We start from the raw sequence: 27,314 nt of genomic DNA, 5'->3' as shown, positions 1-27,314 counted from the left end.
GATTACAGTTGACAAAATTATTATCAGCCAATAGAGGATTACAATATTTATTGGCACTTTGGTAGGCAATTAAAAAAGAAAAACCTAACTTTATAAGAAAAATAGTATCCATAATTGCTGCTTTTCAATGGGTCAACAATGAAATAAGTATGGGTCTGAGCAGCTAGAATCATTCTGGTGTTTTCATTACTTAGGATCAACCAGTTCTTTTTCATCATCTCTGATACTTTAAATACTATGAGAAATGTTACTGACCATAGTATTATCATTTTGGAGTCTGTTCTCCAAGGAATAACCTGTTTACAATACAAAACCTAAATATCATTATAGTTTTTATGAAATCCTAACCAGATCGTTGGCCAGGGAAAGGTAAAGTTCAGCTAAGTCTTATCATACAATTGCCACAAGTACCTTCAATTTAAGCATAAGAAGAACCTATGGCAATTTCCGCATTCTCTGGCAGTAGCAAATAGAGGAGATGACTGAAGTTTGGAAGAAACTAAAAGTTCAAACAATAAAAGACAATGCAAGTAGTACAAGGGTTTTGAAATTTTTTAAATTAATCTGTACTGAATTTATAAATAATCTGGAAGAATACTATGGTCTGATCTACTGTCAAGTACAGTATACTATCCACAGTAGAAATGGCATTGGCTTTTCTAATACAAAGATCTTGAAATTTTGACAGATATTTTTATGTGGACACATCTACCACGTTCACTTTTTGTGAAAAAATACATAATAATTCATATATTATTTCTTACCACCTAAGAGTCTTATTTGTTTTCCGTCATTCAAAAGCTTTTAGTGCCAGCTCTATTCACAGAGCCACAGGATTGTCGAGGTTGGAAGGGACCTCTGGAGATCATCTGGTCCAACCCCCTGCTCTAAGCAGGTTGCCCAGGACCGTGTCCAGCCAGATTTTGAATATTTACAAGGGAGGAGGCTTCCCAACCTCCCTGGGCAACCTGTTCCAGTGTTTAATCACCATTAGAGTAAAAAAGCTTTTTCTTATGTTTAAATGGAAGTTCTTGTATTTCAATTTGTGTCCATTTCCTCCTATATTTCCATTTCCTTGTGTTCTCCTGTATATCCAATATCCATTTAGGTCCTTTTTTTTTTCCCTCACAGGGGTATTTATAAATAGTTAAAACATGTTAGTTATCTTAATATATTAATGGTGAACTTTACTTACTGGAATTTTTAAGACAACAAAAGGTATGGTATGTTAATCATTGATGAAAGGACAAAGGTTTTGATTTATGACATTTACTGCCTTAAATACCAAGCTGGTCTGAAACGCTGGCTGGATAACAACATGGTCTGGTTTTCTGTGCCTGCACTTCTAACTTGGCTTCTTCTTCAGGTGGTCTGGAGTCAGGTAAGAAAACAAAGAATGTACATTCTTCCTATGTTGAAGTGCAATGTAGCTTGAAATGAATTCGAGAAAAAAAGACTAAGAACATAGCTATTGCAAAAATATGAATTCTGTCTAATGGTTGTGTGGAAGACAAAGGAAGAGAGATTTCAGTTTTCTTGGGATCTTAATGCTGCTATTTTTAATAGGTTCAGCTGTACATCAGAAGATCTCATCTTGCATTCCCATCTAAGCAAAATTTCCCCTAGTGTTCAGAGTAATGTTACCAGATAGGAAATATATTTGATATTGAAATTGGTGTCATTTCAGCCACTGGATATGCTTTTTCATGACTCTGTTCTCTGTTCCTCCACTCCAGCTGAGCTATTTTATGACAAAAAGCAACAATGACAGTTGTGAGAATTTGTATTTCCTATCTTTTGTGGAGAAATGCAGTATTTTGCTGATGTGATAATTCATTGTAGTTGCCAGGAATTTGAGTGATATCACACAATACAATTAACTAGGAGAGCAAAAAAACAGTAGATTATTGAAAGTTCATTTCTGCACTTAGTAGCTTCCGGGTAATTTACAGAGTAAGATATTGTGGCATTACTTTAAGTGGAATAGCCTTATCTTTTTTAGTTTATGCAACTTAACTATCTGATCCTATGAATCCAACTCCAGTAACCTGATGTGGCTGTCATTTCCTCTTCCTCTCCACCAACAGACACTGATCTGTCTTTGCAGTCAAGAGCTCAGTGCCATATCTCCAGCTTTCCCATAGTTCTCCTCTATTCTCACCTCCCCACTACCATATTTCCCACCCGCTCCTGCTGTCTACCACAGCTCCCTGTTTCTGTATTTCCAGGCTCTGGGAAACTCAGGTCTCAGCCTTGTTTAGATTCCTCTACAAGGCTTTTGTAAAGCATGCAATGGGTTACGCAGGCTGCTGCCAACATCTGCAAGCTATTACACACCAGCTGATTCCTAATAATCTGCCCACGTGTGAGAAAGTGGCTCCTGATCACCAGGACTAATCATTTTATTTCCATATGCATTATTGCCAACAGAGGTTTCTCTCGTGTTTCTGGATATCAGTAACAGAAGTTGTATTCTCTAGAGAAAATACTGATAAGTTAGGGTATCTCATCCAAGGTGATTGACTATGCTCCATCTGAAGTCCCTGGTGAAAGAGGGAAATTTTCATTGGGTGATTTATCACATCCTCACATAAATATCCAGCCTAGGTGAGGTGGATTATCTTCTAGAGACACTAGCAATTGTGGATGTACTGTATGTATTTTAGGGATGAGATGAATTACTTGTGTGCAATTAGCCATTTCTTTCTCTATTGATTATTAAGTGAGTCTAGATTCCCCTTGGTACATCTCAGTTAATATAACCTTCCTCTGTGTGTGACTGTGAACTGTGAATCTGTTATTTATTTACAAAACTTTTAGGGACTGGAAATGCATTATGTGGGCCTCAGTGGTCACGCTGCTATTGAGACCATAGCTATTTTTGGTCAGATCCAGCTGTTGCTACTCACGTGAGTAATATTTAAACACACAGATATCCCTTCTGAAACTGAATATTTTACCACTAAGATTCACATGATGAAAGATGAAGCCTTATTCAAAAAGAACTAGAAAGGAAGGATCAATTCTTTCAATGTAAAACATTCAGTGACAGTTTTCAGATGCTGAAGACCAGCTTGGATTTCAGTTATCACTGGAATTTGGTATTCTTTGGTAACCGACTCGCATTTTGTTTTATGCACCAGAAGTGCAGCTGGATTTACTTGCACTGATTTCATCTTCTGTTTTCTGGGCTTTTGCTACAGCTAGAGGAGCTTTTCCATGAGACAGCCTATTTCTACTGTTAGCATGGTTTTGTTTTCTGGTTAGCGGATTTAGGAACATTGTAGCTGGTTATAATTATTGAAACTGCAGAGATATTTTACTTTTCATTAATGGTGATAAGTGCATTAAAAATTTCAGGGTATGATGCCCATCAGTGCCTCCATCAATGAACTTTAGCAGAAAGGACAATAATGTGTTTTTAATTTTTGAAGATTGTAAGCTTTACCTGTGCTGTTTTTCTTCCACGTTAGTTCGAACTCTGTATGTGACTGGGATTTTGAAGAATTCTTGTGTTTAAAAGCAAATTTAGTCTTCTAAATGTGTCTTACGGACTTTGCGCATGTATTTTCAGCTTGTTTTACAAGCTGCACTTTGATTTCAAATCTTGAAAATATGTGGACTGAATACTGTTATATGAATAAGTTTTGATAAATAAATGAAATGTTAGGATGTAAGTGCAATAAAACTTCAGAGAAACCCTTTGACATTACAGATGTATGGATGACTTGTCTAGAAAAGATATTTTGTTTTGTTAAACAGTACTCTTATAGAATTTAAGTCTTTAATTCTAAAGTTCCCATTCTTATTTTTTATGCATCAGTGTAAACTTCAATAACACCAGTTAACTCAGTGAAATGTGAGATCAAAACCAATCCTTTAGCATTTGTCATGTTGCATCCGCACACCTCTAGAAATAGTTTTTCAATGGACTCAGTGGTTTTTCTAAAATAACACTGGGTTTTTAAGAGCTGGGTATCTTGAAATCTCCCAAAATTTGAAGCAACCCAGAAATGTGAAGTACTGGTTCTCTAATAACGTGGTTGTTTCAGGAGAGATCAGGTCAGGAGACATCCTGCTCAATGCTTTTTGGTAACCGAAATTTCAAGGTCAAAATCCTTCCTTTACACTAAAACAATATATTGATGGTAGATTTCATTAAGAGAATTAAAAAGCAAAAGAACAACATGATTAAAAACTGTGTGTTTTTGTATACTATAAAGATATTAAGCATCTGACTATACCAACTTATATCAATTAGGCATTAACTATGTTAAAACTGTACGTTATAGCCTCTACTTGGTTGGGCAAAAAATATTTTCCCCCCTCTTAGGCAGAATAAATAATTAAATCAGAATAAATTATTAAAATCTGAGGAAAAAATGTAAAGTAGCAATTTTAATTAATTTTAGTTCAGGTAAATCAGAATGTTAAAATGAAATTGTAACTTTCTGAATTTACAGTATTTTTACTCTTTTGCTCACTTTTTAACAACACAGGCATGTCAGATTGAAAACACAGTCTTTCATTAAAAAAGACAAAGTAAGGCAATCTGACAGTTTCAGAACTTTCTTTCTGAACCTGTTCCAGATGAAGAAATTTCATTGAAATTAACTCTTTTTATGCAAGCGGGTTGTTTTGATAAGAATATGTACTTTTAACAACAACAAAATCTCAGACACACCCCATCATTTTTAGTGCTCTCAGTTATGTTTCACCTCAAATTGTTCCCATAATTATGTGCCAAAATTGAGATCTAGAAGAACATATTGATTTTAATCTGTTGAAATTTTTGGCCACACTACTTTCTTATCCACTCTACAGATGGTAAAACTGACCAAAATTAATATCGTTGTGGACTGCATGGACTTTATTTTTAAAGTCTTTGAATATGTTGATCTTCCAATGTTCATTGCTTCTAATGGATGTTGAATGTGTTTCACATGGTTAAAAAAATCATCTAAAAAATATTGCATACAAGACTGCATGTAGGAAAGGTAGGAAATTATTTACACAGAGAAAGAAAAACAATCCAGGAGAGAAAAAAACTAAAATTCCCATCCTACTTTGCAGAATTGCTGCTCTATCTTACCATTTGATATATATGTACCCTGTATTGTCAGAACTTAAAATTTGAGCGTTTTTTTTTTTTTTTAACCTTCAGTTTGTGAGCTTCTTTTCAAACTCAGGAAAATAGGACTTCTGATGAGAAACAGGAAAAAAAAAGAAAGAAAGCAGAAATCATTGCTTAGAAAGGTGGGGTTTTTTACTCCCTGCATGAGATACAGTTGCTTAGTGCTATGTAGAGTGTCTCGCCTAATAAAGGAATATAGATGATATTCCATGGGCATGTTAAGTCAAGGAAAACTGTGCTATGTATGTTTCATTACAGTCTTGCTCTGATCCAAAACTTGGTTTTTGCACATCACAAAAGCAATCTTTAAGTCGGTGCTGTTCAGCTGGATGGAGCCTAGATAAAGACTAGGGCCGGAGGAGACCTGGGCTCTGCGTCAAGTCCTTCCAAGCCTCGCTGTGCGACACTGCACCAGGCCCTCTGTCTCTCCATCCCTGGGTTTAACATGGAAATGCTTAACTTTCATAAAGTGCCCAGGAACTGGCAGGAGAAAAGTTCTGTACAGCACCTGACTAGCAGCAATATTTGATTTCGTAGAAATAACAGGCTCTTTTTTCCAGTTAGTGAAAGAGTGCTCAGCACTGCTTGAGTCAGGCGAGAAAAACAATTGGAAAAACTTTACAGAAGCAGTAGTGGGTGACTTGCTTTTTACCAGTGCATACTGAAGTGGGAGGACACAAAACAGACACATAAGCAAATATTTCCAGTTGAATGGGAAAATAATGGGCCCAGTCACTCCAATGCAATGCAATGCACTAAATGCTGTTAGTTGAGCATAAAATGCATCTCTAATACCATTAAGAGAGTCATATTAGCCACATTTCATTATGTGCATTCTACTAATGTGTTTTTTTTTCTCTCCCCTTGCCAGCCTGCTCCGGAGACGACTGGTGAGTTCAGTTTTGAGCTCTATTTGCATGCATGGGAGGCAGGCAGCAAAAACAGCTGCTCAGAAGCATAGGACAGGCACAGAGTTATAATTACTGTTATTGTTATTTCATTAATTTTCACACTTCATAAAGATAACAGCAAGGGCTCATGTCCTACCTCGCTTGTCTTTTTATTTTTCAGAAATAGACTTAGATGGAGGAATTGATCAAGACATCTTTGACATCAATGAAGGTTTTCTTTTTTTAAATTCAGTTTTTCTTTTAAATGTTGCATGATTTTCATTACAGTAGCCACAGATCAATACAATAACTGAATGTTAATCTCCTCTTCCCTTTAGCTTTAGGACTGAACCTTTTTGAGGGAGACATCAAGCTTGATGGGGTGAGTGCAAATGTAAAATATAAAACCAGAACTGTGTCAATGACTTATGCAATATCAAGTCTTACTGGCATGAAAATGATTAATGCAACCTGCTTGTGCTAACAATAAATGTGGTTTATGTAACAATAAACTGAAAATGTTTGGGGATAGATTTCTACAAAATGCCATAGACAATGAAGGAGTCAGGTACATTTGCAGAAACATTATCCACAGTCAGATCAGATCAGCCATTAGATCAATATTATTAGCTTCTTGTTTCCTTTACTGTGACTTCTATGTTCGTACTTTTAAGAGATTCAGCAGCATTGATCACATCTAGACAGGTTTATACAGAAGTTTCTTAATTTATCTGAACAATATTTATTATCAGCCAATTAAATTTACAGAAGAGTGCTGCAAAAACTTCTTCATTATGTAAGTAGATTCACTAAAGCCAAAGGAAAATTAAATCTGTAAATTATACCACATTTTAGAGCACCTGTCTAGTACCCCATCCGCTCAATAAAACAAAATAAAATATTTACATAACAAATTATATCTCAACGATTCCTAGTAGAAATCCAAAAAAGCAGTTTCATCTTGTTCTCCTGAAAGTCAATAGTGTTTTACACTCCCTTTTGGTGAACTGCTCTGCTCAGACATCAATGGCAAGGAAAGCGCTTGTTAAGGACACAGGAACAGATCGTTGCATGTATGAAAAGTTGCAAAATTATTAATGTCTATGCACATTTTAACACTTTAGATTTTAATGCTTCTTATAGAAACTGAAACTCTGGCTACTCATCCATCAAAATTCAGGTAATCTGCATGGAGAAAGTGCTGGAGAAATTGGAAGCTCTGGTAGTAGGGACTGAAGGCATTTCAAACCCAAGCCTAAGATCTCTGAGTGATCTACCCAAGTGTTTGAACTCTTTGATTTGTTATGTATCTCATATGGATTTGTAAGAGACATAATGCATGCTTTGCAGGTTAGCGCTGTTAAGCTATTTTACTCCCTGATCCTAAATCACTTTTTACTGAGGACTGCATACTTATTTTCTTTTTCAGCTGCAGGGACGAAACTCCATCATTGGTGACAATTATCGGTGGCCGTACACTATTCCCTATGTCCTCGAAGACAGCCTGGGTACAGTATATGCCCTTGACAATGTCTGCATGTCATTTTGATTAAGTGTTAAATACAGGTTTGTAAAATCCTGAGATAGTATGGCATCCTTTCCTTCCCCCACTGCCGTGCTCTGAGCCTACAGCAGGGCATTTTGCACAGAGCATTAGCTCTGGGTGTGCAAAAGCAGTGCAGCATCTTAGTGTCGGCGCTGGGGTCTCACCTTACCCTGCATTGCTATAGCCCAGATGAGACTAGGAGCTAAACTTTTGAAGGGGTTCAAACTAAGCTAGTTTCTTAGAGGGGATAACCCAGGAATTAGCAATTCAAGGCCTGAAGAGGTCCTGCAGGAGATTTGTAACTTGCAGGTTGCACTAGGTGAAATCTGATGTCTTCGTTCACTGTTTATTTAATGGTCACTCAGATAATTCTCAGTAAAGTAAATGACAGCATTAACAGAAGTAAGACTCATGCACTATCATTTATTATATGCCCATAAAGTCATATTTTATACATAAGTACCAAAACATTGAAACAAAACAAGAGAAAGATAAAATATCACAGCAGTCTAATTTATGATTTTTAGGTACCTACCCAAGCCTAAACCTAGCAAAAAGCCTACTTATTTTAATTAAAGATTGCTGGAGCAAGACCTACCCTTAGGACTTGCTCCACAGTGCTGATAACACAAACCTATTGGCTCAGTATTGACAAGAACACTGTTTGCTTTGCAGAAATGAATGCTAAGGGCCTCATCCTCAAGGCATTTGAACAGTATCGACTAAAAACCTGTATTGACTTCAAACCTTGGGAAGGAGAGAAGGATTACATATCTGTGTTCAAAGGAAGTGGGTAAGAGGAATAATGTGAAATAACTCTCATCCTATTTGGCAACAGGCTATTTTCATGGCCAGTATTTGCTCTTAAACCCACATGTCTGATGATAATTTTACATTTTGATGTGTCCATTTTTCCTTTTTTTTCTTTTAAACTGGGAATTGTAGTAGCTTTTGAATCAGATATTATCCTGGTAGTAATTAACTACTACTTGCTGATATTTGTTTTTAAATATAAGATGTAATAAAGTCCTTAAAGAGTTAATTTTTTTAGCATAGTAAAAATATCTGAAATAAACCAGTTATTTTTCTGCCTGACCTTTGGCTATTTGGAATGTCACTTTCACATGGTCCTTCTAATATACCTTATTTTTAGAAAATAATTTCCAACAGCAGGTATGTGGTAGCTTTAACTGAGGGACAATGAATTTGTTTAACTCTAACAAATAGAATTACATTTAAACAATGTCATATCAGCATTGAGATATAATATTTTTGAATGCTGCACAACACTGATACATTCTACAGGGGATTCAGTTTATTCACCTTTTTTAATGAATTGCTTTTTTATTCCACCTGGAGTTTTACAAAATAACATTTTTGTAATGAAGTCAAAATTGCATCAGCTGCTTCCCTCTCTAGAACAATTTCTGTCAAAACAGTGCACCAAGAACAAATATACTCTCCACTCTATGCTGAACCATTTATTTCATGTTAGAAAAGAGATCAAAGAAATCTTGATGGCCTGGTAAGGAAATTTACTCTCAGAAAATAATTTCCTTCTATAAGCAGGACTGCATCCATAAATGGAGGATGATTTTCAGATAATAGAAATGTTCCCCTTTCCCTTTAGCTTGTTCTGAGGTATTTGTTGCAGATAATTGCTTCAAAATTTCTTCAGTCTCTGGCTGTTCATATATTCTGCTCTGTGTGATGTGCACGTGACATTGAAACGCAACGCTGAAAGCTGTCATTGTGGACACTAACAGAGCACTGCATCTCCCCTGCTAACAACTGTTTTGGCTCTTTGAGCTGAATGGAAAACTCACACAGGGCTGAATTCTGGGGTCCATAGTGGCACAAAAGTATCCACTGAATTTACTAGAAATTGTATCTGAAAAACAACCACAACATGTAGCCTGTGCTAATTCAGAGACGTCTACATGATGTTTCATTTTTTGTCTCTGTTAGAAATAGATGGGTCGTGGTGACCAAGAGCACAGGTCAGCCCAGCTGGGTAACACCTGACCTTCACTGCCCAGCATGTTGCTTGCACTGAAATGTTTCCAGTATCTTAGCTGACAGATCAGTAAAACTGTTAATGGTCAGCAGCATTTTTTAGAAGACTGGAGCTACTCTCCACAGTCTCCCCAGAGTGGCTGGCCAGTTTCACCGGGCTGTTTTTGGACTGTATGAAGGGATTTTCTGAACTGAGCCCACACTAGCGGCCTTTGGCTTCCTCCCTTCCTCCGTTCTGATGTAACATGACAAGGTGAACTGGGGTAAACCAACCAGTTTCCACTCTGACCTACCCAACTTTTTTTGTTTCAACTAAGTCTCCTATAACCTCAGACTAAAAACCCCAGTCCAGAGGGTATAGTGCATGCAGAAGCACAAAGTTCCTGGAGACACCAGCCAGATTCATAAAGTTTTATCACACCAACAAAAAGCCAATAAATCCTCTTTGCCTTTTTGAGCTTTGCCAGCATCTATAAAACATACACAGGGAGGTGGATTAACTCCACGCCAGAGATTTGTGGTTGGCCATAAAGTCCTCGCCTGGGTTGTCCTTTTGAATTCGAAAGTCAGCCGCAAAAGAAGCCAGCTGCCATCTCGTTGTGTTGACTGCCCTGTGTGAAAGTAAGTGTGCAGCCTCTGATATACGCACACAGTGTCATCAGCCCCAGTGCAGAGAAAAAGCCCTTTCCCTGTCCGCATTGTTCATCTAACATATGCCAAGCCTTGGCTACTGCCTGTATTGTGTTTACAGATATAGGTATTCATGATGCCAGGCAAGTAGGAACTGTGTGTTTTCTAGCTCTGTACTGATTGTCAGTCTTCTACATTTGTTAACAGTGAGAGAGCATGTCTTTCCTAAATAACCCAAAGGGTCAGAAATTCTGTTTACCCACCATTACACTCAGCCTTTTGCTTCAGCCTTCTCTTCAGCTCTGTGCGTTTGCAGCAGAGGTTAGACCACAGATCTATTTAAAGGCCTTTTCTTGACTCCAGCCTGTGTGCTAAGCAATACATATGAGGGATGATTTGGATTACAGAAATGGCAAGGTCATCAGATGTGGCAGCTGCCTGCAAAGCACACAGAAATTGCAATGCGTGTGCCATTTCTCCTCCTTCTTCACATGAAGAGCAGGAAAACTAGCATGGCATGCTAGAATTGTATAGTCAGTAGACCAGGGAGAATCGACCCTGTCTCTAGTATTTCCAAAAGGGAAGTCACATTTCCATGGAGCCCTCCTGGGAGGTCACTCCAGCTCTTTGCCACCGTGGTACATGGCTAGGGGGGTCCATATGGAGGTGGGTTGATACAGATCCCTGGCTAACCAGCTCCATGCTGGTGGATCAAAATGTTTGTGCTCTGATACTGTGGAAGTTATTTACTTGCAGGATATCAGTATAAGAAAAAGTGCCTGAAAAAACAGGTGGCTCTTAGGGAGGGGGATTTCTGGACAGTATCGGCGCTACTAATGCATGTATATGCTTACAGTGTGTCTTCCAAAAAGAAGGCTGGTGAGGCTTATGAGAGCAGGTACTATTCCTTGCTCCTGTAGGGTCTGGTAGAGCAACTACCAGTGTGGAAAACGTTGAATCTGAGGAGATATGGCTCTAAGGTGCTTGGAGAAACTGCGACATTTTTCCTGTCTTTTCCCCCCTCCTAAAGACATTGCTAACATGTGGTTCCAGGTGCCCAGTGCCTTGCAGTGCCAGCTCCCACTTGCACAGTTTTATTCTCAGTGCTGAGCTGCACAGAACATGCATTTACTCCCTCGCAGTTTCAGAAAGATGTTGTCAAAAGCATTTGGTAGACAGAGGGCAAGGGGAAGCTGCATCCCCCCATCATCTGGACGCTAATTTTGCCAACGTCCTGGATGTCCCTGTGGATATCCTGTGCTCTACACGACAACTGTGAAGCTGGATGAAAGGACTTTGGTATGAAGCGGACCCAGAACTCTAACGGACTCTTTCTACGGTTGCACAACCAGAAAGAGCTAAATAATCGATACGAGTCCTTGTTCAAGGAAAACCAGTGAAATTATAGATGCCAAATGTGTTCCCTTCCGGACCACATGTTGTGATTTTAATGAGTAATCAATAGCTAAGGCCCATGCGGCTTTGCGGCAAGAGAAATACTGTGGAATATGTTGCACTAATAAGTTACAGGGCTCCAAAGTGCCTGGTGTGCTTATTTTTTAAACTTCTGGGGTGATAGGATTGCAAATCCTATGGGATATTTTGTGCCTGATTAATTTTATAGACTTCATTGGGTAGGTGTTGATTTATTTGCTGCATAAAATATCAATTTAAATGTAACTCTCTGTGCCTGCTAGTTTGTGGACATGGGGTGCCATTTTATGGGCCTGTGCAGATAGCTCACTAAATGTTATTACTCTTTAATAAAAACTTCCAGCATAGCTGTGGTTTTCCATTTCCTTACAAGTGAGTGGTCAACAAGTGCTCTCGCACAACAACTCACAAATATCTAGAAAGAAAAGAACTTATGGAAAGCACTGTCAAATCTGCCAGCCATCCCCGAAGTAAACATAGGCACTCAAAAGAGTACTTTGTCTGTCCCAAACCATCACTAAACAAAAGTCCCCAAAACATAGAGAGACACAATGGCAGAGATGAGAATTTACGCTAACATATTTTTACCTTAAAATAGGGATAGCTTCAAAGTGGCCCACTGTGGCCCAGTTGAGGAGCAGCAATTAATTAATCTACAGTCATTTTAAATCATGTGCCCATAGTCTTTGATGCTTAACAGGGTATCAATGAAAATCCTCATCAGTTATTTCTGCCACAAATAGTTCAACATTTTTCTACTAAAGAAAACCCATTAAAAGTGAGAGCTGAGAAACTGCTTATTCATCAAAACAGCATTAAACACGAGAGGAAAAGATCCAGTAAGGAACAGATCAATGAAAAAGTGGTCTCTGTAGCAAAACATAACTTTAACGCTCCAGCTAGAATTATACCTATTGAATAGACCGATTCTGGAGTTCATATGGGGATGGTATGTATTTCACAGGTCTGTCTTTCATTATATTTCGATATTAGTTGCTGGTCCTCAGTAGGAAACCGCCAACAGGGGCTGCAGCAGCTCTCAATTGGAGCCAACTGTGACAGAATTGGGACGATTGAGCACGAGTTCCTGCATGCACTGGGGTTCTGGCACGAGCAGTCGCGGTCCGACCGGGACGACTACGTGTCCATAATGTGGGACAGAATTCAGTCTGGTAAGTCCTTCCCCTGGCTTTTCTTTCATGCTGTTACACATGTTGTAGCTGTGGAGCCAATTTCAGCCAAACTGCAACAGTTAGGATATTCTCTCACCTTGACTTATTTTTCACAACAAAGCATATCAATAAATTAAATATCAAGTGACATCTATTTGGGACAGAAAGCCCTATTTTTTTGTGGCTGTTGTTATTACTTGCATCATGGCCATTCCCAGAGGCCTAACTGGAGATCTGAGTCCCATTATGCTAAATGTTGTACAGTGGAACAACAGAAGAGAATAATTTCATTTCTTTAAATGGATACTCTAAAAGAAGTTTTACAGTGGGAGCTTTTTACAAAACAAAAGTAATAAAAACAAACAAACAAAAAATCCCACCCTGAACAAGCCAGTGCAACCAAAGCCAGTGGAAAATCTCCAAAGAAAGAGCTGATCTTTCTCTTTCTCGCCTGCCTCTAAGCAGAAGGCAGAGAGCGGAGCTGCCTTTTCGGGGTCCCTGTCACACAAGCAGTTACTTGGGCAATGCAGCTTTTGAATTTAAGTATTAGGGTATTTCACACAAGCGTGACAGTTTGCAGGGGGTTCCTCAGGACTGTTTTTGATAACTGTTTCTTCAGCTTTTTGTGATTCTCTGTGTCTGTCAGGCAGTGTAAAAACAAAGTTAGAGAGGGATTACTGCAGCTGCAAACTGCGTTAGCTGGAGTACTGCAACAGGACGTCCACTCTTGAGTATGCGTACCCAAGAAGATATGTTAGTAAGCTGAAAACAGAGAAGACTAACATGAATGATAAAAAGTCTAGGCAAGTTTCACCTATTTTGTTTCAAAAAGAGGAGATAAACAAAAGCTTTTCAAAGTTTACGAGTAGCTCCATGGGGGAAAGATTTCTGATAGCAAAAAAGCTTTCTTTCATCCACTAGAAGTCATATCAGGTTCCAATGGCTGAAAGAAGCTAAATAAATCTAAATTAAAAATAGAATAGTTTTATGGAGTAAGTACAAGCAAATTATTACAAAAATATACTTGGGGATCTGATGTCATTGACGATCTCTGTCATTTAAAGCCTGTCTGTAAAGACGTGATCATCTTGGGCAATAAAGAATTCTCCTTTTTAGGTTATGAACATAATTTCAATAAATATGATGATACAACATCGGACTCCCTGAATGTTCCCTATGACTATACTTCTGTGATGCACTACAGCAAAACTGCATTCAGGAATGGCACTGAACCAACCATCATAACCAACATACCAGACTTCACGGACGTGATTGGACAGCGAATGGATTTCAGCGATTATGATCTCCAGAAATTGAATCGGCTGTACAACTGCAGTGAGTTTCTCCATTTCTTTTAAATTCTTTGCTTCTGGTATTTGAAAGAAATGAGGGTGATACATACATCATGCTGGACTCACCCAGGCACAAGTAAAAGAGATGTAAACATATTCAGAGAAGTGAATTGTGTTAAAAACACCACGAATAATGGTACAGCTAGAAATAACATAGCCCTCCTGCAGAAACACTGCTGTGTAGCAGAGTTTTCCGTGCAATTTTATTTGACCTTTAGTTAAAAACCAGCATCACTCAGCAACTGATTTTTGTTCATCCCTTGGGTGGCTGTTTAAAATGCGTGCTTCTGCACAAGCTTCCTCTTCCCCCACCCATTAATCCCCAGCTGTTGCTTCAGACACTGTACAGAAATGAGTATTTTTGTGTGGCTGTTTTATCTACTCAGTTCTCATGCAGGCTGTGAGATAGAGCGTGTGTTCATTCAAACAGATTATGGACGTTTCCCTGAAGAAAACATGAGCATTTTAAAATCTGGTTTTAGTTTCAAACCCAGTTTCTTACAACGGTGGTGGAAAGAATTATTTTGCTCATGTGAGTTTTATTTTAGAAGGTTGATTGAAAATAAGAGAGCTAGAAATACAGGTAATTCTGTTACCAAATGGGATTGTACTTCTGTAGTTGAGACTGTATCAAATGTGCTCTGGCACTCAGATTAAACTTTTATTTTATTACCTCAGCATATCAAGCAGCAACTAATGTTTTACAATTATTTTAAACCTCATTCTACAGATATATTAATTAAAAATGCTATCAGTTTATTAAAACAATGCATTTTTGTGTGTGTATGATTCTGACAAGAATGTTTCTGTTCATGTAAGTCTAAGCCGAAGACATACTTATATGCAGTCCTAGCTTGCAGCATCTGACGTACAATCAGTTAGGCCTTATACAACTGTCTAAAGCTAAGGATGTCTGTAACAGCGGATGGGGTCCTTCTTCCTCTCCATTATTCCTATATGCTTTTCATCATTCTCATGCATTCTATTAATACTTCATTAAATTTTACCTTTTTTCTTAAACCTTACTCACATCCCCCCTGGTGCTGAAATTAGTCCCCTCCCAGACATGTTGAAATTAGTGACAAAACTCCCACTACCTCCATCACAATCAGGATTTTGCCAGCTCCTCAGTCTGTTCCTTGGCTTAATATGGCTTAGTATGATGTGTACAATATTCCCAGAGCCATAAGTGATCTCCAGATCACCCACAATTTGCCCAAGCACCAAGAAAGACTTCCCTCCACAGGTTTCACCCCTGACTCACCCAGTTGCTGAGCTGACCTTTTCAGTTTAAAGGAAAGACCGAGAACACCAAACATGATTTGGAAGTTGATGTCCTCCCAAAGGAATGAAAAGGTCTCCTTAAGATTACTTTTATTGCTGAACATGAATTCCTGCTAAATTCCTGCTAAGAACTTGTATGGTTAGGAATTGACATTGAAAGTCAGAAACATAGTTTTTAAATTGAAAAAAACCCCACAACATATGAATTTCTGACTAAAACTTCAGCTCTGTACTGCTGTCTTCCTCAGGTTTGTCTTTCAGCCCATGGTGATAAAGGCAATTGCAGCACACTTTCCCCTTCTAGCATATTACTTAGTAGAACTGACTATGAGATACTCTTCAGCCATTGGAAGTCAGGACACAACATTCATCCCCCATGTATTGTCTATTCACTAAATGCCTAGAAATTATCTGGCTTTTGGTGCAGATGAACTTCAAAAACCACTCACACTGCCACCTTTCCCTATCTCATTAATTAATCTAAGAAATACACTGTACGCTACTTGGCCTTGCTTTACTCTCGCTTTTGTCATTCAGTTCTTCATTAGACATTAGATGACAATGGGCGCTTTTTAACTGAAGTAGAAATTAAAGTGTATTTTGATTTCAAAGAGTTCTTTCATCTAGTAATTCCGTATTTTTACTTACAGTCTTGCTTGTGCAAGGCTGGCTGACACCCTAGCTGTTTTTTTCTGCCTTCAATATAACCCTGAAAGCCAGGCTGAACACATACTTGGTTTTTGCAGCATCATACAAATAGCATTTCTTAAAAGATGTTGGTTATACAACACTTATGATAACCTTGCAACCTCTAGAGGACTGTTAGCTTTCTACGAGGACAGTACAAAATATCTCAACAGTACAACTGATTTGGCAGCAGTTCATACTTAAGCACTTCCCTGTACTGTAGTGCAAGTGGTACATATGGCATGCCTTTGAGGTTGATTTTTGTGATACTCAAGGCCCTTTTTATAGTGCAATGAAACCTTTAAACCTGCCACAATATTTTAGACATAGTTTGGAAAGTGATAACCATGAAGCATTTTATTAATGTAACTGTTTTCAAATCATGTTTGGTGTTACACAGAGCTCAAACATGGTACCATGGGAGACAAATCTAAGAACAGAAATAAACCTTGACTGTAGCTTCCCTTGCACATGCAGAGTCAGCTTTAGATAGAGAAAACATTTTATACAGGATTTTTCCTTCCAATGTACTTGCTATTTACTACTCAACTGCATGGTCTTCCTTCAATTAATTTCTTCTTGGTTACATGTAAGAGAGATCTTCAAAATTGGTATGAGCTGAGATAGCCACTGGTCTCAAATCTACTTCTGTCAAATGTTTTTTTCAAATAAGCTTTTGAAAATCAAGGCTTGCATATTGCAGTGAAACAGGTGCTGCTCTACTGTATTTCAAAATAAGCACTCCAGCTGAGGAATTAGGGAAACTATCAAAATCTGTGGCCAGGTGTGGACTAGCTTGAAGAAAGCAGAGGAGTGAATGGGAAGACCTCAGACCCTTTGGCTGTGTGATGGCTGGTGGATTGGGGCTGCTATTGGTGTGCTTTTTATAAATTAAAGATGTGATATGATAATTAGCTGGCACCCTTCTGTGCTTGCTAAGTGCCCCGGTGTGGCCCTGACCACATCTTATTAGCTTCAGTGTTAGGGGCCAAATGCAGTGAGCTCTAGGGCATCATACCTGTAGATATTGATGGTATTAGAAACCACTGATCATTTTGTGTGTTTATATTTCTTAGTCTCTCTTTGCTTTTGGCTCTGGATGCCTAGAATTAAAAAGCATGTCATGTAACAGGGATTCATAACTTCTTTTTTTTTTTTAATGTTATAGCCTCCTCCCTAAGCTTCATGGACACATGCAGTTTTGAACTTGAAAATATATGTGGTATGATTCAAAGTTCAGATGATAACAGTGATTGGCAGCGTTTGTCTCAGGTTCCTGCTGGGCCGAATACTGATCATACCAATATGGGAGAATGCGAAGGTATGAGAAAAGACTGTTCTTATCTCTCTGGGAAGTATTTTCTGCAAAGGCATATAAGTTGACTTTGATCTCGGCCTTGTTCTCAGTTTATTTGTTGACCAGTTACAGTCAACTTTTTAACTAAGCAACATAAAACGTACTTAGGGATATCATGTGACACATTGTATTTTCTGCTTATTTAAGAAGATTGAATGTTCTTACCTCTTTTGGTCTGTTTTCTGGTTTTAGTGTAACACCATCACAAGAACATAAAATGTTCTAACCCATGGTACAGCTGCACAAAAACGACTGTTGCTATGATAAGTCATTTATTTTTGAATAATCACTCAGTAAGTCTTTGGAAAGGATTGGGATTTAGAGATTATATATGTTATCAGGGCCCAGGTGAACAATTAATTGGGAATAAAGCCAATTATTTCTTAACTCATCAGTCAAAACTTCATGAATTCAGAAGCCTAAACCAGTCCTCCAGAGAGAATGTCAACTATAAATTACTGGTACTGGCTAAAGAGTTAAATCAGAGAGTCTATGTTTTTGAGTACTTTGCTAGAGACAACCAAACGAGGAAAAATCTTCCAAGGAGAAAAATTCTGCCTCTGAAGAATGTGAGCGGGTAACAGTCCTCAGCCTGAAAGACTGGATTTGTACAAGGCCTAGCTTACCAGGACCCCAGGCTATGTCCTCTGGCATAAATTCAATATAGTGCTAAGTAATACAGTAAAATAGCGCAAGGAAAATTTTATTTTCTCTCTCCCCCATCACTCATTTCTCCTCTACTTTTGACAGATTCTGGCTACTTCATGCATTTCAACACCAGCGCTGTAGGAGAGGGAAGCACCGCTGTCCTGGAGAGCCGAATTCTGTATCCCAAAAGAGGCTTTCAGTGCTTGCAGTTCTATTTCTACAACAGTGGGCACGAAAGCGACCAGCTGTACGTCTGGGTCACGGAGTACACTTCGGACCACCCCAATGGTACTTTGACACTCATTGAAGAGATAAGAGGTATGGATGAAAATTGCATTCTGGTTTAATCTGTACTCAATATCCTTTCCAAAATATTGGGGGAAAATATTATAGCAAAGTGACTCATCTCCTAGTTTTATTCTTTGACTTCTTCTCTAATTGTGCAATTGATTCTCCCCTGGTGAAGTTATGCTTGATGGATCCTCAGTTAGTCATTTTCCTATAATATAATCAATTGTCACAAATTACAAACTCTTGCATTATCAAGATAGTTCTCTTGCTAAAATAGCTGGAGTTCCATGAGTGGTCATTTTAACTGTCCAGGAATTGCTGGTATCGATAGCAAGAGAAGTAGCTGGTCATTACAGTAAATTATGATGAATAAGGAATTAATAATAAAGAAATGAAAAGTATAAGTGCCCTGGGCTACCTAAGATAACAATTTGAAAAAGATAAATAAAACCCGTCTTGGGCAATGTTTGAAATGACTTAACTAAAATACATGACAACATGTTAAGATTGCAGTTAGATCCTGAGGAATATTATGTTCCTGTGAGTTAGGAGCCTATGGTTTATAGAATGAGCAGTGGAGGTTGGTCGGTAGAAAAGAGCTCTTTAAGCTAGAATTGCCAAAGGTGCCTTATCATTAAACTACATTCTCAAATACTCACCTATTATTTGGTCTTCATTACAGCTACAACTAATTCAATCTGCTGGCTGCATAAGGATCTGAGCAAGTTCTTTTACAAAACAGATATCAAGTCCTTCCTCTGCTTCTCTTTGTCCCTTGAGGCTCAGCTCCTACTAATGCCTTTTTTCTTTTCTTTTTTCCCCCTTCTTTTCTTCACCTTGATGCTTTCTTTATCCCTGTATGCCATTGGGAATCCTTAATATACGTGTCAGGGCTGTTAAGGGCAGAGGTAGATTTCAGATTAGTCTGAGCCCTCCAAATGGAAAATAGTGGCGTGCTTCAGTTCTTGGTTTTGAGTTTGTATTTTTCTTCCTCATTATAACAACAAGAATGAAGAAAAGGCAAGAAATTAAGACCGATATCTGAGATCCATCGTACTGTGTTAAGAATTGCTAAGAACATTAAGCACGTGTTCTATATTTGGGATTGGCATTGTTTATTGCAGAAATGTATCGACCTGTATTGTCTTCCTGTATGGTCTTCCATGCACGTGAACATAAACTAGACAGCAAAAGACACTGTTTTGCTGTACATATTATTTACAAAGTATGTCATACTTTAATTTACCTTACAAGGCCCTTGTCCAGAAGTCTCTGTTTTTGTACAAACTGCTCTTGGAGTCGAGCGGAATTTCCTAGTGCAGGCACTTATGGGTACAGCATCAGACTCACACGAAGGCCATGTTGTATGAAGTAGATTTTGCAAATGGCTTTAATTGAACTTAGTACTATTAATCATGTGATGTGTGAGTAGTGCTTCTGCAGAGGCAAACTTCCAGCAAGCCATTTATATCTGAGAGCAAAATGAACAAATCTTGTATTTCTAGTCTCCCAGGAGCCTCTGCAGGTTTTCTTGTTGAGATATGTTGTTACTCGGTTATTTGAATATATCTTGCTCTGAATTTTTTCTTTTTAATTATACAGGTGACAGCCATCTTTTCTGTGTGTTTAATTATCACAACATTAGGACTAATTTAATGCCATGTTCTTTAAAAAATGTAAAATACAGAACTGTCTTTAAAACCATTAATACTGTTTTCACTCAAATTAAAGAGCTGATAGCCCTAAGTATTAAATCTGTAGAAAAGTAGAAGTGAAAAATACAATCTTGCACTGAAAAAGTTTCAAGAAATAACACCTCTTTTAAATACCTTGAGTAACATTTAAGAGGGAAATGTTCCAGAAGCTCAGTGCTAGTGAAGCTGGGAAATTCTCATACAACGTTGGAATAGGCTCTGTAGACCTAGATGGTACTTGACTGTGCTGCTGACCTGGAAATCCCAACCCCTGTCTTTCAGGCTCACCTGCGGATTACTGGCAGCTCCATCATGTTTCTTTGAATGTCACGAGTAAATTCCGGGTTCTGTTTCAAGGCGTAAGAGGAACTGGTGTATCAAACGGAGGCCTCTCTATTGATGACATCAATTTGTCAGAAACACAGTGTCCCCACCATGTCTGGCATATCAGAAATTTCACGCATCTCCTCGACACAAGTCCTGAAGGGACAGCAGGAAGAATATACAGTCCACCTTTTTACTCTAGTGAAGGATATGCATTTCAGGTGGGCTTGTATGTAAATGGCACCAGTGATAACCCATTTAATTTGGCAATCTACTTGCACTTGATTTCTGGAGCAAACGATGATCAGTTGCAATGGCCCTGTGCATGGCTACAAGGTACCATGATTCTGCTGGACCAGCATCCTGATATTCGTCAACGGATGTCAAACCAAAGAAGTGTAACAACAGATCCTCTAGCATTAGGTTAGTTAAAAACAGATGTGATATCCAATATATATAACACAGCAAAAAGATAAGTAGTCAAATTTTCTGTTTGAGTAACTTTGTGCAGTTTTTTAAGCTTCCAGAGAGTTACATTTGCTCACAACAACAATACAATTGATCTACGGAAAAGAAAAAAAATTGAACAAATAAGTAGATTGAGCCGGGATTTTAGAGGCGATCTTCATAGGGAACAGATGGATCATCCACTCTTAAAATTTCTTTCATTTGCTCTGTGAAGATGCACTTACGTGCTGTAACAAGAGTGAAAGTTTTCCAGAAGGCTTGAAAAGAAAAATACTGAGTTAACACAGCTGACAGCAGATAAAAGTGTAGCCATTAAACAAATTCCCTCCCTCCTGGTAAAGGGAACACTAGTGTCAGTACTAATCTCCAGATGGGCAAAGTACTGATTCACATTACATAATCTGTACCTGTTCAAGGTGTGACAAGATAAGGAGCAATTGTCCACATGGAAAGGAGGCAGTTTAGGTAAAGGTATAACTCTGAGAACAGGGTAAGAGTCTGTGTATTATTAAAATAAAACCCCATATTCAGCACTGGATAAAGATTGGATTTAGGCCAAAAGCACTTGGTGCATTGATAGAAGGGTTTTGCCAAAAGAAAAAGACTCTACCACTGAATTAGTTTCCTGGGCTTTCAGACAGTAACATTAATAGAGGAAGGAAGGCACCAAAATGTCTAAGTCACAGTATTTTATATATATATATAATATATATATATATATATATATATAAAAAGTCATTTACATTCACTTTTCTATGACAGTCTCTAAGTGAAAGCAAAGTGTGGGTAATCTAGCATGACTAAATGGCCTCCCTCATAAGTGAAAGGTTACATCCCCCACAGAGGCTGACGTTTTCCCTGTGCTCTGTGCTGTTATAGCCACAGTGCTCAGCCCTTTTCCTTCCCTCATACCCTGGACTTTGCATTGTGTTTGCTCTCTGCCCCTTCTCCCTTGCATATTCATACACTGCTGGTAGCCCAACATGCCCAAGAGAAACCTTCTGACTCTTCTCTAACCAAGACAGATGCTGGAGCAGGCAGTTTCTTCCCCTTGTGTGTGTCAGAGACTTTCATAGACAACCAGGCTCAACTTCGAGATTCGGAAGTGGGCTTGATGGGGGGGACATCAGCAACCTGTGACCTTCCAGATTGTTCAAGTACCTCTGGTCTACATCCAAAGGATGCTCTTTTTTTGAGAAGCACTGAGTTGATACATTTTAAAGATAATTCATGTGCTACTCATCTTCTTGCCCACTATGCTTTAAAGGAAATACAACCACGACAGTTTTTCAGCTAGCGCTCTGATAACCTCCTCTCTGGCAAGCTCTTTTCTCAATACTTCAGACCAAACCCAGCCGTAGAAATAGTTCATTGGCTTGTGCATCTCATCATTGTGGAATCTCAGTCAAAAAATCTACAGATATAGGCAGGTTCAACATTGCTCCTAATTCCTGAGTTTCACATAACTTATCTGTTTTTCCATATTCATGATACCCATGAGCAAATAAGCAGAGGCAGGCAAAGCTGGTTGTTGAGAGAATCCTTAGTTCTACTCTGTAGCAAAGATTATCTGAGAAAAGTGGGACCCTTTTGAGAAAAAACACTTGAGTGGCCCCACATTCACATACAGTTCATTTTTTCCAGATTCCTCATCAAATTATTTTTGGGATAGACCAGACAAAGTGGGATCAACAGCTTATTTTCCCAATGGAACTGCATTCATGAGAGGTCCAGGAAGTGGAACAAGTGCATTCTTAACTCATCAGAGACTTAGAAGCCGCGACTTTATTAAAGAAGATGGTGTTTATATTCTTTTAACAGTAGAAGGTATGAAAACATTGATGGCAGCTGGTGTCATTTGTAACACAATAAATACACAGTGTGACATATTTACTAAGTCGCTAGTGCTCTAGATATAAATACACATGGTGTTTTGGGGAGTCAGTGGGACTATTCATGTTGCTAAAGTCAAATCACATTTTCCTAAATCTGTGTGTTGCCTAAATACGTGTGTATATCTACTGTGTAATCCATTAATCTCATGTGTAGGTTAAAATCTAATTGTACAGTATGATGCTACTCCTGTATGAAACATTTTTAATAGAGTATTTTGAATAAAACTGTCTGTTTCTGAAAAACATAAAAGTTGATTTTCAATATACAGCATGCTCCTGAAAGTTAAAAAGGCTAGTTATTTATTCATTATACCAGATGAAGACAATTTAGAATAATTCACAGGTTCCTTTTCTCTTTATTACTAGAACTTACCATTAGAATAAGAGGAAAAATAGCATAGAGTGCAAACTTTGTATCTTTTTGTTTTTCTCGTGCAGATATATCACATCTACTGTCAACTCAGCCAAGTGCTTCACCCACATTTGTTATGAATAATTCCAGTGCCAACACTATCAGGCCTACTTCCACCGCCACCATCACTGCCACACCCACCACCAGCACCGCCACGTCCACCACCACCACCAAGCCCACCTCCAGCACCGCCACATCCACCACCACCACCAAGCCCACCACCAGCACCGCCACGTCCACCACCACCAGCACCGCCACGTCCACCACCACCACCAAGCCCACCACTAGACTTACCACCACCACAACACCCATCACAACAACCTCTGTCATCCTGACTGAACCCCCAGTGACAGATATTCTGGATTCCTGTTCAGACAACCCTTGTGAAAATGATGGCATCTGCATTATTGTAGATGAAGCACCTGTGTGCAGGTGACTGTCTTTATTCGCTCTCAAATACAATCTGATGATGAGTAATGAAAGCTTTTAGTAGAATAAATCTTTGTTTCTAATGAAAGGAAAGATAAACTATAGTTAATTAAGGCAAACATTTCCAACTGCTACTGCAAAAGACTAAGCTTACAACCAGCCTGGGCAATACAGAAGTTCCTAGACTCGACATCTGACTGTTTTGAAGTACTCTGCTTGACTTACCTGTAAATTATATCTAAAACATACTTATTATTTTCAGTAATGTATTAGTCCAATATTATCAAATGGACTAATACATCTTAGAAATCCCTACAGCTGAATTTAAAGGATATAAGAGTTAAACATAAATGCAGGTGAAAGAAATTGGCATTTCTATCAGTAGAAAATACTTTTTAATATTTCTTAGTCAGGAAGTCAACAAAAGCATTGGTTCAGAATTTGACTTATAAATATCGTGTAGTGCAGATCATGACCATGAATTACCAAAGTGTTGCAACTTGCCTTTGAAACTAGTGATGGAGGCTGAGAACTAAAAAGATTGTTTGGCCTGCAAGAAAACAAATAACAACTTTTATTTAATTCTCTGTGGGTTCACTTATATAACCTACCTGGTAATTAGTATTGTTCCAGCTCTCAGATGAAGTCTGAGGCTGAAGATAGTAACACTGTGCTGTGAAGCTGTGCCAAGGCAGGTAGACTGAGGGAGTGCTGTGAGGCAAATGTCTAAAGGCCGAGAACAACAAGAGTCAGTATGACTCATTAAGTGTTATATCTCCCCATTTAGAAGCCTCTTAAAAACAGTTCTGTAAGGAGGCTTGTGCAGCACATCAGAAACAGGTTGTGAAAACATCAAGAAGCTGTTCTAAGAAGAAGAAAAATATATATATCATGCAGAACATTATGCTTGATTTTGAAGATATGAAAAGAAAATGTTATTTTCTAACATCTCTGAACTATTTGAAGCACTAGTGTGTATGTGACCTACTTTCCTTCATTAAGAAGGTGTGACTCCAATTTCCCCTCTGATCTCTTTTTGGGAAAACTAGAGGGGATATGATCCATAACTCCTAGTTTAAGCCTGATCACACAAATAGCCAATAACATTGCAGTACACTACAAATAGATTCATTTCCAGGGTGGAGAATATAGTTTTGAATAAATGGTGTAGACAGGAACTATAGAAAAACAGTAACATAAAGCATAACCAGGGTTAAAAAGGTAGAGACAGGTGACAACTCAGCTGCATTGCACATATATATTTTTTTTCAGTTAGATCATTGGGACCATCACATGCTCACTGTACAATGCTTTTTAGGATTAAGCAACCTCCAAGCCTTGATTCCTCCAAGTTATCCAGCATCCCTGTCAGCTCCAAAGCAGGTGTTGGTGTTGGAATCCTCCCACCTAAGTTTTGGTTCAGCTACCATCTGGTCAGGGATGCTTTCAGAGCTTGAGCTGTGATCTCCATCCCATTTACCTCATAACGTTTAATTGCTCCGTAAGATGAGCTGAAAATTAAAAAAAAAAAAAAAAAAAAAAAAAGACATGAGGAATCAGGAGCATGAAGTTTGCTAGAGGATGGTAACTGTGACTTGAGTGGATAACAATAGCAGTGTAAAATTTCTGGACCAGTTCCGCTAGGATTTTATTCAACTCCTCACTATAAAGGCTTTTTTAAATTGACTGAGTGAAGGAGATAGAAGGACATTGTATAAAAGCTGAGCATGACAAAAGGCAGAATTGCATCAGGATAAGAAGGCGAATTGGTAATAGTACAAGCAAATACTGCAGTGATAGGGGTCCTAGCGACAGTTTCATGAAGTAGGAATGATTTTTCTCTCAACAGAAGTGCTATAAACTTAAAGCAGGAAGCAGAGAAGTGGCTTGAGTGATCTGCAGGGCCTCTCTATTGGTAGCTAGAGATGACCATTCTGTGGCAGCAGCTCTATAGACCAGCTGCAGCTAAGCCTTAAACAAGCAAAAGCATGGGGCTGCTATCTGGGTTTTCCCACAAAGGGTCCCTATGGAGAGACAGCCTGTAGAACAGGGGGAATCTGAAGGGAAAGGAGCAAATCCAGATGCTTATCTGTAAGGAGAGGAGGCCGCTCAAGACAACTTTAAAACAGAAGTCCAATTTAAGATAATTTCATGGTGGTTTAGGATACGGAAACAGTCCATTGGGGATAACAATTTTTTAGGAAGCCCTCTTCATTCCTTTAATGTTTAGTTGATGCCACATCTGTTCCTTTATTTTGCAGATGTCCAGCAGGTGATAATTGGTGGTACATGGGAGAAAAGTGTGAGAAGAAAGGCTCAACTCAAGAAAATACTGTAATAGCTGTTTCTTCAAGCATAACTGTATTTGTTGTTATGCTTATTGTCACTATCACAAGCGTAGTGTGCCTTAAAAAGAAATACAGCCAAGGAAAGGAAAACAGTGAGAACCTGACCCTAGAAGAAGTAAGTATTTTGCCTGTTTTGTCAAAGATATAGATATTTCTAAGTCTTTTTGCAAAAGAAAAGAAACAAACAACATCCTCCCAAACAACAGCACTGATTTCTTGCATTAGGAACAGTCAAATTCAGTAAAAAGTAAATTGGAGGAACTGAAGATTTTTTTTAAAGTCTGAAGGCTCTAACTTGGGAACTAAAAAAACTCTATTAAATGCAAACAACAAAAAGCCAGTTCATTCAAACGTGCCCCCACCACTCTATCTGCCCTGATGGCATCTCACATTAAGTGGGAGAATGTGAGCAAATGTGCTGATTTTCAATTTTTAACTAAATCTGTCTTTTGCTTAGTGGACTTGCATTTCACCTACTACTGCATTTTATACTGAAGCTTGCACCTTAAAACACCTGCGTCACTGTATAGTGGTTAAAAAAAAAACCCCACAAAGCAAAACAAACCAAACCCCGAAACCCCAAACAAAAAGCGAATCTGAAAAACAGTTTCTCTGTTCAATGGCCATTCTTTTTGCAAGGAGTAAAGTAGCCATAAAAGCCAAGGTCTAGGGAAAGGTAAAAGAAGGTAGCAGGTTAAAACTGTTCTGATGTCTGAACCAGAAGGCAGTGAGCGTAAGAGATATTTTGGCAGCTTTTGATGAGAAGTTTCACAAAGTCTCAGGCATCCAGACTCTCATTTTAAAGCCTTTCCAATTCATTCTTGGAAAGAGCAAGAATGATGTACCTTAGAGGGACTCACAAGACACTGGGGAAATTTTGGAAGTGAACTGAAAAGGAACTGCTTTCCATTCCTCTCTCACTGCCATTTTGTATTTTGTCCTAATATTCTGTGTGTGATACTCTGTCGAGATGCAGTATTCTGTGCACTGCCACACACTTAGCACTGTTACTTTATGTCTTTATGTCTTTCCAGTAAATTATTTTGGTTTCTTTCCAAGTAATGCTCTCACATTATACACATATTACCCTGCCACACACACTTGTCTCTCAAGATGTGATTTTTTTTTTTCTCCCATTAAGAGTAAAACATCCTTCTGAAGATACTGAAAACAAGTACCAAGGACTCAAGATGGGCATCACTGGAAAACGACAACCACATCATTATTTTTCCTGTTATCATTATTTCAGCCATCATGCTAAAGGTTTCTACAGTCTGGAAAATAAAGCACCATCTGGATAAAA

The 27,314-nt window shown here is 38.5% G+C and overlaps 1 protein-coding gene across 1 annotated transcript; it reads left to right on the top strand.

Moving 5' to 3' along the window:
* The first annotated feature begins 1,300 nt into the window (after positions 1 to 1,300).
* Positions 1,301 to 27,314, top strand: MEP1B (meprin A subunit beta). Its single transcript, XM_064507608.1, has 15 exons — positions 1,301 to 1,381; positions 6,006 to 6,024; positions 6,206 to 6,256; positions 6,363 to 6,406; positions 7,454 to 7,532; positions 8,246 to 8,363; positions 12,644 to 12,822; positions 13,939 to 14,157; positions 17,314 to 17,466; positions 18,253 to 18,468; positions 20,418 to 20,882; positions 22,572 to 22,754; positions 23,261 to 23,666; positions 25,925 to 26,126; positions 27,153 to 27,314. Exons 1-15 carry the CDS (start codon positions 1,319 to 1,321, stop codon positions 27,168 to 27,170), a joined length of 2,415 nt encoding a protein of 804 aa, XP_064363678.1. The 5' UTR covers positions 1,301 to 1,318; the 3' UTR covers positions 27,171 to 27,314.

Source organism: Dromaius novaehollandiae, chromosome 2, assembly GCF_036370855.1.
Source record: "Dromaius novaehollandiae isolate bDroNov1 chromosome 2, bDroNov1.hap1, whole genome shotgun sequence".
Classification (NCBI taxonomy): domain Eukaryota; kingdom Metazoa; phylum Chordata; class Aves; order Casuariiformes; family Dromaiidae; genus Dromaius; species Dromaius novaehollandiae.
Note: the sequence above shows the minus strand (reverse complement) of the source record. Positions and strands in the feature narration are given on the sequence as shown.

Bases quoted from the DNA above. Each gene is read 5' to 3' on its own strand.
- MEP1B (XM_064507608.1), top strand. From the start codon at position 1,319: ATGGTCTGGTTTTCTGTGCCTGCACTTCTAACTTGGCTTCTTCTTCAG. The intron at 12,823-13,938 runs GTAAGTCCTTCC...TCTCCTTTTTAG, and splicing joins GTGGGACAGAATTCAGTCTG to GTTATGAACATAATTTCAAT. The intron at 18,469-20,417 runs GTATGGATGAAA...CCTGTCTTTCAG, and splicing joins ACTCATTGAAGAGATAAGAG to GCTCACCTGCGGATTACTGG.